General features: G+C 41.2%; 1 protein-coding gene across 2 annotated transcripts in view; it reads left to right on the top strand.

Moving 5' to 3' along the window:
* The first annotated feature begins 515 nt into the window (after positions 1-515).
* Positions 516-14135, top strand: part of LOC102436662 (ubiquinol-cytochrome-c reductase complex assembly factor 1) — a 109635-nt gene continuing 96015 nt past the window's right edge. The window contains exons 1-2 of one of the 2 annotated variants that reach the window (XM_023754419.1): positions 516-714; positions 10591-10701. In XM_023754419.1, coding sequence (XP_023610187.1) covers positions 691-714; positions 10591-10701 — 135 coding nt within the window. In that variant the 5' untranslated portion in view covers positions 516-690. The remainder of the gene's footprint in view (positions 715-10590; positions 10702-14135) is intronic. The other variant, XM_006089453.3, reaches the window with a different exon arrangement.

Genomic DNA, 14135 nt, shown 5'->3' with positions numbered 1-14135 from the left:
ATTCCCAACAGTTCTAACCCTAAAACCTTAAATTAAAAAATATCACTGTCTGATCAAGATTTTCTTATCCTTTAAACTCTCAGTTTTGCTCATTACATTTTCTTTTACTCATTTGCCCCTTCTTCTTTCCTAAGAAGCTCTTCCTCTCTTTCTATTCTTCACTATATAGATGTCCTGGCCTATCACTCAAACCTCTTTCTTGACAATACCATCACCTTCTTTTAAGGGAGCTCCCCAAATCCTGGTCTTTTAACCCCAGTGAAAAGCGGGGGGGATCTTCTCGGGAGTCAAGCCTGGGAAGGAGGGGTTCTGATAAGAGGGCGCTGAGTAGTGAGGCTGGTTGAGGTCGGGGTTAAGGAGAGAGCTATGCAAATCCCGAAGCCAGAGGTCAGGGAAGGCCGGCGTTGCAGAGGACTTCAGCCTCCGTGAGCGTCGGGCGTGGACGAGCGAGAGGGAGGCGGGTCCCGGCGCGGTCCCGGCCGACAGCCCTGCTCACCGGGTTCCGCGCACCGAGGGAAGCGCGCGCATCCTGGCAGCGGCCTTTGTGCGCCTGCGCCGCCGTTGCCAGGCGCCCGCTGGCTCGGGGACGCGGGTAGGGGACGACCCCGTAGAGGACGACCCAGGGAAGGCGTAGCGGCAGCCGGGACTCCGGAAGCTCACCCTTCACCCGGAAATGGTTGTTGAGGAAACATGGCGTTGCTGGTGCGAGTCCTTGTGAGTGAAGGAATAATTTCGTGCGGTTGTCCGCGGGCCCGGGTTGGAGTCGGAGAGGACGGGGTGGGAGAAGCTGGAAGGAAGTGCACAGGGGGAGTCTGTGCGGCCGCCTCTCTGCGGGGAAACTGAGGCAGCTTCCCGCCTCCCTCTAACGTTTTTGGCCGTGGTTTTCCCCCCTTGGGAGGAGAGGGAGAGTGACATCGGATCTGAATTCGATGCGGTTTGGTTTTCCTCAGTCGCCGCCTGCGACCGCTTCCCCTCAGGGAGAGGCGGCACGTGGGGCACTGATGCGAGTTCCGCGAGACGGGGTTCTATCCGGTCCCTGTTCTGTCGCCGAGGTACCGTGTGACGCCGGGCAGGTCCCTCTCAGACCTCCGGAGCCTGACGTGGGAAACGAGGACGCTCATCGGCGGCCCTTTGGGACCCCGAGGTTTCCGGGTTGGTTTCAGAGAGCAGTCGGTCCATTCTGAACGATCGTTACGTGGGATACTGTGACAGATGGTCAGGTTGAAAGCTGCACGAAAACCGAGGTCCTAGCTGCCGTTTTCACTTGGCCTCGTACAGTGTCTGGCATATCATAGGTGTCCGATAAACGTTTGTTGAATGAATGAATGAATGAATGAATGAAGAATGAGGTAGGGAAGGACTGCTAGACTAACTAGCACCCTTGTGGGAAGCTCCTGCCCTTCTTGTGATTCAGTCCGGATCCTTCTAGCATACTGCGACCTCCAGGAACTAAAGGAGAGAGAAAGTGGCCGCAGGAAAGGGTTAGGAGGATACAGAGCTTAGCTGCTAACCATGGAGGGATGGGAGAGTGTAATTTTAGCAAGTCTTTCAAAACCTGGGTCAAGGACATCGGTGTTTCATAGCTGAGACTGTCTATTCTTGCCTCTGGTTGTCTTTTGAGTTGCCATTTTACACTTTCTAATCTTTTACTATATGGCTGACAAGGACTGCAGTTTTACTTATATTTCTTCTCAGTCTAGCAAAGTGCAGTGCCCACGATTGCTGCTCAGTATATATATATTTGTTTGAAGGATAGCTTTTATAACCTACAGAAAGATTCACTTGGCAGAGTAATTGTTGATGCAAGAGCAAGAATTGATTGAAATCAGGACTGCTGAGGAAAGTGTGTGTGTGTGTTTTACTTTTTTAATATGTTTTTATTGATTTCAGAGAGGGACAGAGATAGAAACATCAATGGTGAGAGAGAATCATTGATCGGCTGCCTCCTGCACACCCCCTACTGGGGATCGAGCCCACAACCTGGGTATGTGCCCTTGACTGGAATTGAACCTGGGACCCTTCAGTCCACAGGCTGACACTCTATCCACTGAGCCAAACCAGCTAGGGCCCAAGTTATTTAGTTTTTAAGATGGATACTTGGGGGAAGAGATGAAAAGCTTATTGGGCTGTATACCTGAAATGAACCCCTTGGTTTGTTTTGGAAGTTAGCGGATGCCCCAGCTATCTTAAATATTTTTATTCCTGAGCATGTGGACTGTTTCAGGTTCATTTCTTCTTAGATGGTAGCATCCATAGAATCTGCCTCTCTGAATGGATTCTATTAATTGGATCTGTCCTACCCCCACCCCCATTTATCCTTTCTAGTAATCTTTTTAGGGGAAAAGTAAGTTTAGATAAGGAAAGTCACTTTTACTTTATACAGTGAATCTTTGAAGTCCTTTAAACATCTATATATATAAAAGCCCAGCGACAGGAACGGCAGGACGACCAGCACGATAGGTGGCTATGATGCACACTGCAGCAGCCAACCAGCTGATCCGGGCCCCGATTGGCCCTCAATACCCTGATTGGGGGAGGGGCTGGCTGCCAACTGCCCGTGGCCCCTTTCCCCAGCCAGCTTGGGCCCCGCCCCCCACTGGCCCCCAACATCCCGATCTAGGGTGGGGCCGGCCGGCCAAACGCCTGCGGCCCCTCCCCTCGGTCGGCCCCACCTCCGTTTGGCCCCCCCACCCCAATCGGGAGCGGGGCCAGCTGGCCAACCACTGGGGCCCCTCCTCCCCGCCGGCCTGGTGTTATAATGTAACTAGAGGCCCAGTGCATGAAATTTGTGCACTCAGGGGAGGGTGTCCCTCATCCTGGCCTGTGCCCTCTTGCAGTCCAGGAGCCCTCGGGGGATGTCCAACTCCAGGGGGAGCAGGCCTAAGCTGGCAGTCAGACATCCTTAGCGCTGCCACAGAGGCAGGAGAGGCTTCCGCCACTACCGCTGCGCTTGCCAGCTGTGAGCCCGGCTTCTGGCTGAGTGGCACTCCCCCTGTGGGAGCACACTGACCACCAGGGGGCAGCTCCTGCATTGAGTGTCTGCCCCCTGGTGGTCAGTGCACATCATAGCGACCGGTTGTTCTGCTGTTTGGTCTATTTGCATATTACCCTTTTATTATATTTATTATTATATAGGATGTGTGACAAAGCAGTGGAAACTCCTGTAGGACAGGTTGAAAGTGTCAGTAAACATGAAAGTAGCAGATATTTATGGATCACCTACTCTGAAGAGGTATTTGGGTTAGGCATGTGAGGAACTCACAGATACAGGAAAGTGCACATGTTTAGGAGTCTGAAGGGCCTTGGTTATAAGCTTAGCTCTGTTACTTCTGTGGGTGTGACTTTGAGCAAGTCACCTAACTTCTCTGAGTCTCAGATTTTTTTAACAGTAAATTTGATAGGGTTGATTAGAGAATCAAATGGGACCAGTGATATTTAAATGCTTTTCTAAATTAAAAATTTTTATTTTGAAAGTATAAAAAAATTTTTTTTAATAGTCAACATAGTAAACACTCACATACCCACTATTAGATTTTTTTTGGTTTGTTTGTTAATCCTCACCCGAGGATATTTTTCCATTGATTTTTAGAGAGAGTGGAACAGAGTAAGAGAGACAGAAACATCGATGTGAGAGACACAAATCAATTGGTTATCTTCTGCATGCACCCAACCAGGGCCAGGGATTGAGCCTGCAACCGAGGCACATACCCTTGACTGGAATCGAACCTGGGACCCTTCAGTCCGAGGGCTGCTCTATCCACTGAGCAAAACTGGCTAGGGCTAGATTTTTTTAAAAAATATTAGTAGATCCCTGTAGTAGTTGTGGATGGATCAGAGAGAGCTGAAATTAGAGACCCCCAAAGTCAATCAGAAGGTACTTAAGTAATCCTGGAAGAAGTGATAAAAACCTATAGTAAGGGGGAGGAGCAGTGTGGTTAAAGAGGAAGGGATGGTTTCAATAGGAAAGAGAGTATATAGGGCTTGATGAGAGGTTAGATATGGAGGGTGAGGGAGAAGGAGGAGTCTTAACAGTGAGTCCCAGGTCAGCCTTTGATAACTGAGTTAATAGTAGTGTCCACTGAGAAGATCCAGCTGGAGATAGATATATTTTTTTCTTTTTTAGCAGTTGGAGAGTTGGTGTTCATGAGAGAGAGCGAGACAGTGCTGAGATAAAGGTTATAGTTGAAGCAAGATGTTGTTGAGATTTCCTGGGCAATAATATTGACAGCTAACATTTATAGGGCACTTACCATGTGCGAAGTATGTAATTCGTGCTCTTACATACTTTATATATGTGAACTTAATTTTTACAACAGCCCTTTGAAAAGGTAAGCACTATTATTTTTCCCATTTTACTGATAAGAAAATTGATCCACAGAGAGGTAGTGTTCCTGAAACATTCTCATTAGTCTTCCTTTATTTTTTCTTCTTTCAGACTTATTGGTCAGTTTTATTCCCTCTCCAATGATGGGTTTGGGAAGGAGGAGGAAACTAAAACACCGCTATTGCTGAGTAGCTCCAGAAGGGGAACTGGCCTTTTGAGTAGTGCAATGGGACTTGCTTATAGTTTTACTAGAGGCCTGGTGCATGGATTCGTGCACCAGTGGGGTCCCTTGGCTTGGCCTGTGGGGATCGGGCTGAAACCGTCTCTCCAACATCCCCCGAGAGGTCCCAGATAGCTAGAGGGCGGTTCTTGGGTGACGCACTGCACCCCGGAAATGGGCTCCCTCCTCTCTGGTTCTGGGTGCGTTACCCGAGAACTGCAGCTGCCAAGTTACCACAGCTTGTCAGCTCCTGTGTCGAGTGTCTGCCCTCTGGTGGTCATTGCACATCATAACTACCTGTCGGATGGTCGCTTAGGCGTTTATATATATAAATGAGCTGTCCTGGGCATTGGTGATCATTTTTGCTTTTCGTTGACGAGTAGAAATTACAGAAAGGCACTCTGTACTTTAAAAAAAATTTTAGTAAAATATACATAATGTAAATGTACCATTTTAACCATTTTTGAGTATTCAGTTGAGGGCATTAAATACATTCACATTGTTGTGCTACTATTACCACCAACATCCACTGTTTTCATCTTACAAAACTGAAACTCTGTACTCATCACCATTCTACTTTCTGTCTTTAAGATTTTGACTATTCTAGGTACCTCAGATAAATGGAATCATACAGAATTTGTCCTTTTGTGACTGGATTATTTCACTTAGCAAATGCCCTCAAGGCTTATCCATGTTGTGCCGTGTCAGAATGTCCTTCCTTTTTAAGGCTGAATACTATTCCATTGTGTATACTAGTATATATCACTTTATGTTTATTCATTCATCTGTCAATGGACACCTGGGATATTCCATCTTCTGACTATTGTGAAATAGTGTTACCATGAACATGAGTATACAAATATCTGTTTGAGTCCCTGTTTTCACTTCTTTTGGTTCTAAACTAAGAAGTGGAATTATTGGAGTGTAAGGTAAGTCTATGTTTAATTTTTTGAGGAATTACCATTTAATTTTTCACAGCAGCTGAACCATTTTATATCCTACCAGCAAAACACAGAATTCCAATTTCTCCATGTCTTCACCGATACTTGTTGATTTTATTTTCATAGTGGCCATCTTAATGGGTGTGAGGTGATATCTCATTGTAATTTTGATTTGCTTTTCTCTAATGATTAGAGGCCTGGTGTGCAAAATTTGTGCTCTCAGGGGTGGGGCTTCCTCAGCCCAGCTTGCACCCTCTTGCAATCTGGGAGCCCTCGGGGGATGTTCGGGTATAAGCCGGCAGTCAGACATCCTTAGCGCTTCTGCAGAGATGGGAGAGGCTCCTGCCACCACTGCTGCGCTCACCAGCCATGAGCCCAGCTTCTGGCTGAGCGGTGCTCCCCCTGTGGCAGCACACTGACCACGAGGGGGCAGTTCCTGTGTTGAGCGTCTGCCACCCCCCTGGTGGTCAGTGCGAGTCATAGTGACTGGTCATTCTGCCGTTCGGTCAATTTGCATATTAACCTTTTATTATATAGGATTAGTGACATTAAGCATATTTTAAATGCTTGTTGGCCTTTAAAATTATATCTTCAGAGAAATGTTTATTCAAGTCCTTTGCCCATTTTTTAATTGAGTATTTTTTTTATTATTGTTGTTGAGTTGTAGGAGTTCTTAACATATTCTGGATATGAATCCCTTATCAGATATATGATTTGGAAATATTTTCTCCCATGCCTTTTCACTTTGTTGGTAGTATTCTTTGATGTACAAAAGTTTTTAATTTTGATGAAATTCAACTCTTTTTTCTTTTGTTGCCTATGCTTTTGGTGTTATATCCAAGAAATCATTGTCAAATCCAATATCATGAAGCTTTCCCTTATATTTTCTACTAAAAGTTTCATAGTTTTAGGTGTTAATTTAGGTCTTTAGCCTGGCCGGTGTGACTCATTTGGTTGGGCATCATCCTGGGCACAGAAAGATTGCTGGTTCCATTCCTGGTCCGGGCACATGCCCAGTTGCGGGCTTGATCCCTAGTATGGGTGTGTAGGAGGCAGCTGATTTATGTTGCACTCTCATATCACTGTTTCTGTCTTCCCCCTTCCTATCTCTAAAAAATCAATAACATTATTTAAAAAACAGTTTTTGACCTATTTTGAGTTAATTTTTGTATATGGTATAAAGTTTTACTATTTTTTATGTTATTTTCTTAGTGTATGCCCTGGGGATTATAATTAACATCTTAATTCATAACAATCTAGTTTGGATTATTACTAACTTGATTTCAATAATAGTATATATAAAAACTTTGATTATATATTGCTTTGTCCCTTCCTTCCTCTTTTGTGCCATTATTGTCATTCAAATTACATCTTTATAGATTGTGTGCCCATCAACATAGATTTATAGTTCTTGCTTTATTCAATTCTTTTAAATTAAAAATAACTATAAGCAAAAAATACATTTAGAGCATTATAATAAGTGAAATAAGCCAGTCAGAGGAAGTCAAGTACCATATGATTTCACTTATATGTGGAATCTAATGAACAAAATAAATGAAGTAGAAATAGACTCATAGATAGAGAACAGCCCGATAGCTGTCAGAGGGAATGGGAGTTGTGGGAGTGGGTGAAAAAGGTGAGGGGATTAAGCAAAAACAAACAAACCCAGACACAGACAACAGTGTGGTGATTACTAGAAGGAAAGGGGTGGGGGTGGTAGGAGAGGGCATAAGGGAGTAAATGGTGATGGAAGGAGACGACTTGGGGTGATGAACACATAATACAATATACAGATGATGTATTATAGAATTGTACACCTGAAAACATGTAATTTGATTAACTGATGTCACCCAGTAAATTCAATAAAAAAGTAAAAAAAATACATTTATACTGTATTTTTTATTTATTTAAATAGTTACCATTACCAGTGCACTTTACTTCTTCATGTGGATTTAAGTTACTGTAGTGTACAAGGTGTTATTTTAGCCTGCAGATCTCCCTTTAGTATTTGTTGTAGGGCAGGTCTGTTATTGACAGATTCCCTCAGTTTTTGTTTATCTATGGTCTTAATATTTCCTTCACTTTTGAATAATAGCTTTGCTAGGTAGAGAATTCTTGTTTGACAGTCATTCCCCCTCCCCCGCTCCTGCCCCCAGCATTTTGAACATTTTATCCCACTGCCTTTTGGGCTCATAATTTCTGAGGAGAAATTAGCTGTTAATGTTATTGAGGATCTCTTGTAAATGATGAGTCGCTTCTCTTGCTGCTTTTAAGATTCTATCTTTTTATTGTCTTTCAGCAACTTGATTATGATATGTCTATTTGTGGATCTTTTGAGTTTATCCTACTTGGAGTTAGTTGAGTTTCTTAGGTTTATAGATTGATTTTTTAAATCAAATTTGGGATGTTTTCTGCCAGTATTTCTTTAAATATTTTTTTCTCTTCATTTATTTCTCTCTTCTCCTTTTGAGACTCCCAGTTATGCATATGTTGGTAATGTTTGGTGATGTCCCAAAGATCTCTGACGTTCTGTTAAATTTTCTTTATTATTTTTTCTTTCTGTTCTTTAGGTTGGATAATCTCAATTGACCTTGTCTTCAAGCTCACTGATTCTTCTGCTCAAATCTGTTGCACCCCTCTAGTGAATGTTTATTTATTGTTCTTTTCAACTCCAGAATTTTTATTTTATTTTATTTATTATTATTATTATTATTATTCCTCATCTGAGGACATACTTAGAGAGAGGAAGGGGAGGAAGAGATGTGAGAGAGAAACATTGATCAGTTGCCTTCCGTCTGCTCCCTGATTAGGGATCAAATCCACAACCCAGGTATGTGCCCTGACTGGGATCAAGCCAGCAACCTTTTGATGCACGGGATTATGCTCAACCAACTGAGCCATTCCAGCTGGGCCAGAATTTTTATTTTTAGTTTCTCTCTTTATTGATATTCTCTGTCATTTTCATATTTTGCTATAGTTCTTTAGATATGGTTTCCTTTAGTTCTTAAATATTTAAAATAGCTGGTTCAGCCCTGGCCTGTTTGGCTCAATGGATAGAGGGTCAGGGTTTGATTCTGGTCAAGGGCACATGCCCAGGGTTGCGGGCTTGATCCCCCGTGGGGGCATGCAGGAGGCAGCCAATCAATGATTCTCTCTCATCGTTGATGTGTCTATCTCTCCCTCTCCCTTCCTCTCTGAAATCAATAAAAATATATTAAAAAAAAATAGCTGGTTCAAAATCTTTGTCTAGTTTGTCTAATGTCTGGGCTTCCTCAGGGACAGTTTCTATTGATTTTTCTCCCTGTGTATGGATTTCTTTTTTGTGTGTGGATTTTATTTCTTTATGTGTTTCATAAATTTTTTTGTTGAAAACTGGTAATTTCAAATAATGTGGAAATCAGTTCTTTCCTTTCCCAAAATTTATTATTGTATTTCTGTTTGGTGACTTTTCTGACTTAATATTTGTTGTGTGCTCTCTGCTCAGTTAGCTTGGTGGTCAGATAATGTGTGGCTGGAGAGTTCCTTAAATGCCTGGGACCAGTAAGTCTCCCAGTTTTTGTTGAGGGGCTCCATGTACATGTTGGGGCCTTCAACATTCTGCCTTAATCTTCACTTCCTGCTTGTTCAGAGCCTCAAAGGCCATCAGAGGTGAGAGCTTAGGGCATTCTCAGGTCTTTTGTGTTTATGTGCACAGCTCTGGGTGTGGGCATGGCCTTCAAATTCCCAGGAATATGTCAGAGCTTTTCAAAGTCCCTGTGAACATTTCATTCCGCTGCTTTCCTTTTTTGTTTTTTGTTGTTAATCCTCACTCAAGGGTATTTTTTTCCTTTGAATTTTAGAGCGGGGGGAGGGGAGAGAAACATTGATGTGAGACATATCAATTGATTGCCTCCTATGCCCCCAACATGCTCTTTTTAAAAAAATCCTCACCTAAGGATATTTTTCTATTGACCTTTTATAAAGAGTGGAAGAGAGAGGGAAAGACAGAGAGAAGCATTGATGTGAGAGAGACATATCAATTGATTGCCTTCTGTACACGCCCTGACCAGCGCCCTGGCCAGGGAGGAGCCTGCAACCAAGATACATGCCCTTGACTGGAATTGAACCCGGACCCTTTGGTCTGCAGACCGATGCTCTATCCACTGAGCCAAACCGGCTAGGGCCCCAACATGCTGTTGACCGAGAATCAAACCCATGACCCTTTGGTGCGCAGGTCGATGCTCTAGCCATTGGGCACACGGGCCAGGGCCCCTGCTTTTCCTTTTAAGCTTTATGTTTAACTTATTGTTTCCCCCAGTATTATCCACTGCTTCAGGCAGCCACAAAGTTAAACTGCCTTTATTTGTTTTCAGTCAATGCTCTGGAGAAAGTGTTTTTCACACTGGGTGAGTTCCAAGACAGCCTTGCAGGTGGAGTCTTCCAAGGAACTACTAGACAGATCAAATATCAAATAATGTCATTCTTTCTGAATAAGGCTTTCAGGAGCATTGATCCTATTCAGGAGTCAACTCTTCTTCAGAGAAGACTGGTTCATTTTATTGAATATTGCTATTTAGAAACCAAGTCTGGATGCTACATGTATGTGGTCATTGCTACCAGGCTGTCACTACTACCAGTCCATCATTGCTTCCAGGCCCGATCAGGACAGGGGTAGGAAATATATATGTGTGTATGTATATATACACACACACACACACACACACGTATCTTTGTATCTACTTATCTATATATATATATATAAAACACATACTAATTACTTTAATTCCAGCCCAATACACAGGGTTTTTTCTACCCTTCTGCCTTTTCATACTTGTCAGCTTCTTTCTCTGATAGAAACTTGACCCTTCATTGTTAATATATTTACTGATTTGCTCAAATCCTTCCAGTATGTAATCAGTTTTTTGAAAGCTCAGATTGGACACCCCCAACAAAGTGGGAGGAGGCAGAAGTGATAAGCATGGGGAGGCTTGATCCTGGTTCTATTTTGGATGTTCTCCTTTCATGTGCCCTGTTCTGACAGAATTTCTAAATTTATATATGCTCCTTGCCTTCTACATGTGGAGTCTGATAGAGATTTTTGACGGATTTTTTTTTTCTTTCTTTAGAGGAACCAGATTCCAATTAGCATCTCCCAGTGGGTTCCAGTATGCAGCCGGTTGGTACCTTTGTCTCCTACACAGGGACAGTGGGGCAGGGCTCTGTCTGGCATTTTCCAGGTAAGGTTTGTTGTTCCTTTGGTTGGTATGAAAACCTTAGTGTTTATGTGCAAATGTCATGTATTTATAGATTAGCCAAGCAAATTGTGTGATGGAAAAAAACCTCATGAGACCACTCCTGGGTCTCTGTGGTGCCAGCTCAGGACTGATTCCTGCAGTATGGTGTCTAGGGCGTTCCTTCTAAATACCCCAACAGTGGAACTTAGCCTAGGATACCATGCTACAGTCTGATGATTTTTACTGTTGGGAGTGTTTCCAGATATTCATCTCAGAGTTAACTTTTCTTCAGTTTTCTTTTCATAGATGCTTTTTTTTGTGGGGGGGGGGGAGAGGAAGAATGTTTCTTTCTTTGTTTGTTTTTTCTTTTTATGAACATAAAATCCAAAGAATTATTTGAGGCTTTAATTTACTATTGACACATGATTTATTATGATGTAGTTTACTGTGGACACTCCTTGAAAGTTTTTTCCTCCTGATTTTGTTAACCATGAAACTAATTTAGTAATAAAGGAAATAAAAATCACTCATGACCTCAAACCTGAAAACATCTGCTGGTTCTTGTACTAATTTTTTCCTTAGGTACATTAACAAATATCCACAGAATTTTATGTTCTGGTACCTTTTCATTTATTAGAGCAGACATTATTCATATTGTTGGGTAGAGTTCATAGTTACATTTTTAATTGCTACATGTCATTCTATTTACTTACCTTTTGTTTAATATTAAAAGTATTTCCAAAAATTTTTGCCATTATAGGCTTTAATGCAGTTATAATTTTCTTGATACATGGTTTTTCTTATTTTTAATTATTAAAGATAAATTCCTAGGCGGGTATACCCTTGGTCAAAGGCTGTGAACCTTTTCTTCTCCAAAAGCAGTTTAATTTATGCTGCCACTAGCAATATATATATAATTAGTTTTTCATTATTATCTCCCTTAAATTAGGTATTTAAAATTTTTTTTAAATTAAGTGGTTAGGAAATATTACCTTGTTTTGCTTTGCATTTATTTGTCTACCTAACAGGGTTAATTTAAACATTTTTTTCTTTATCAGTTGTATTGTGAATTGGAAAAATTGTATGCTTATATAATTTCTCCATTTATTTACTGGGAATTTATTTTTCTTACCTATTTATTTATTTATTTATTTATTTATTTTCTTACCAATTTATACGGATTTCTTCTGTAGCCATTAACTTTATTTGATGCAGTTAAAATTATTTTTGATATAAATTACTAGTACAGACGGTCCTCAACTTACAATGATTTGACTTAGGATTTTTCGACTTTACAATGGTATAAAAGCCATATGCATTCAGTAGAAACCATACTTCAGTTTTGAATTTTCATCTTTTCCTGGGCTAGTGATATGTGGTTTAATATTCGTGTGATGCTGAACATTGGTAGAGCAAGCCGCAGCTCCCAATCAGCCACATGATCACGAGAGGAAGCAACTGATACTCTATAGTGTATGCATTGTGTTAGGTGATTTTACCCAACTGTAGACTAATATGAGAGTTCTGAGTAAGTTTAAGGCTAAGCGAAGTTGTGTTCAGTAGGTTAGGTATATTAAATGCATTTTTGACTTACAGTGTGTTTATTGGATTGTGACTCCATTGTAAGTCAAGGAGCATCTGTATATATATTTATGTATTTACTTATCTGTAATAATAAAAGGGTAATATGATAATTAGACTGGACGTCATTCTGGACGAAGCCGCAGCCGGAGGGAAGCCCGGGTCCCGGGTGCCAGAGAGAAGCCAGTGCTGGCAGCTGGGGGAAGGAAGACCTACTCTTGCAGAATTTCGTGATTGGGCCTCTAGTATAAATATAATGTATTAAGATATTTAAAATATAGAGTAATTCCCTTCAACTAGTATGTAAACCTTGCCATTCTGAAGAAATGTCTTGCTTGTCCTTGTATTTCCTGGGCTTTTTACTAAGCTAGACACAGAGTAGGTATTAAATGTATGTTGAATAAATAAAGATTATCTCTGTGCAGAAGAGGCATCTACTCTGGGTAGTCAGGCAGCTATCTTTTTTCAGAATTGGGCTATGTTCTGTTACTTCTTGTGCATTGAAAAATTTTAATAGAATTTATCTCAATCATTTGTTATTTGTGTGTGTATAGATGTTGGTGGGGGAACTCATTATATGACTCTTTGACTTGTGTCTCATTTAAAAAATATATTTTATTGATTTTTTACAGAGAGGAAGGGAGAGGATAGAGAGTTAGAAACATCGATGAGAGAGAAATGTCGATCAGCTGCCTCCTGCACACTCCCTACTGGGGATGTGCCCGCAACCAAGGTAATGCCCTTGACCGGAATCAAACCTGGGACCCTTGAGTCCGCAGGCTGACGCTCTATCCACTGAGCCAAACCGGTTAGGGCAGTGTCTCATTTTTTGAATCATAAACATTTCTGGGGTACCTAATATATACCAGGTATTGTATTAGGCTCTGGGACAGCATTATAGCAAAGCATCTACATAAATAACTTAGGGTGGTTTATTTCATGTTGACAAGATGTAATTTTAGTCAATGTAAATAAATTGGACATTTTGTCATATTGACTGTACCTGGGTATATACTAGTATATTCCCATCTTTGAGAATCCCTGGTCAGAAACCTCTGCTTCAGAATTATATTCTCAGGTATATGTCTGACAGGCAAATTTGGCTCAGAATGAGAAAGAACTTTTGAGTTAATTAGAATTGTGGTGTAATGGATTGGGTTGCATTTTGACAGTAAATTTACTCTCATTGGACATATTGAGGCAATGGTTGGGAGACTGTATTTTAAGGGCATGACATAAAAGAATCCTTCATTGGATGAGTGATAGTATCAGGTGATATCTAAGGTAGTGTCAAATGCTATAAGCATATTATCTTTAAAGAGCTAAGGACATTGTACTCTCATCTTTGTCCTAAATAATCTCTTGAAGTTGTCATACTATGATGAGTCTGCTTTTAAATTTTTTTTTGAAATAATTTAAACATACAGGAAAGTTGTAAAAATAGTATATACCCTTCATCTAGCTTCCTTGAATGTTAACATCCTATGTAACCATAGTGCAATTATTGAAACCAGGAAATTAACATTGATATAATACTATTAACTAATCAACACACCTTTTTCCAGTATTTCTCCCCCCTAATGTCCTTTTGTAGTCTCTCAATATGGGTTTGTCTAATATTTTCTTTTTTTTTTTAAGATCTGAATAGTGGTAAATTTCATCTCTTGCAAAGGGATTAAATTTACCACTATTCTGAATTCTTTTTCTGTCATGTTGCATGCTTCAACTTCATTAATTTCCTTTCTTTGTGATTCTTCATTGTCTTTCCTCTGGGTGTTGTGTCGTTTCTTCATTCTGATTATCTCCCGATGGTTCAAAGGTCGAGTTGCGTGGGCGGTGGGCTGTGTGCAGTGGGA

Source organism: Myotis lucifugus, unplaced genomic scaffold, assembly GCF_000147115.1.
Source record: "Myotis lucifugus unplaced genomic scaffold, Myoluc2.0 scaffold_60, whole genome shotgun sequence".
Taxonomy (NCBI): domain Eukaryota; kingdom Metazoa; phylum Chordata; class Mammalia; order Chiroptera; family Vespertilionidae; genus Myotis; species Myotis lucifugus.
Note: the sequence above shows the minus strand (reverse complement) of the source record. Positions and strands in the feature narration are given on the sequence as shown.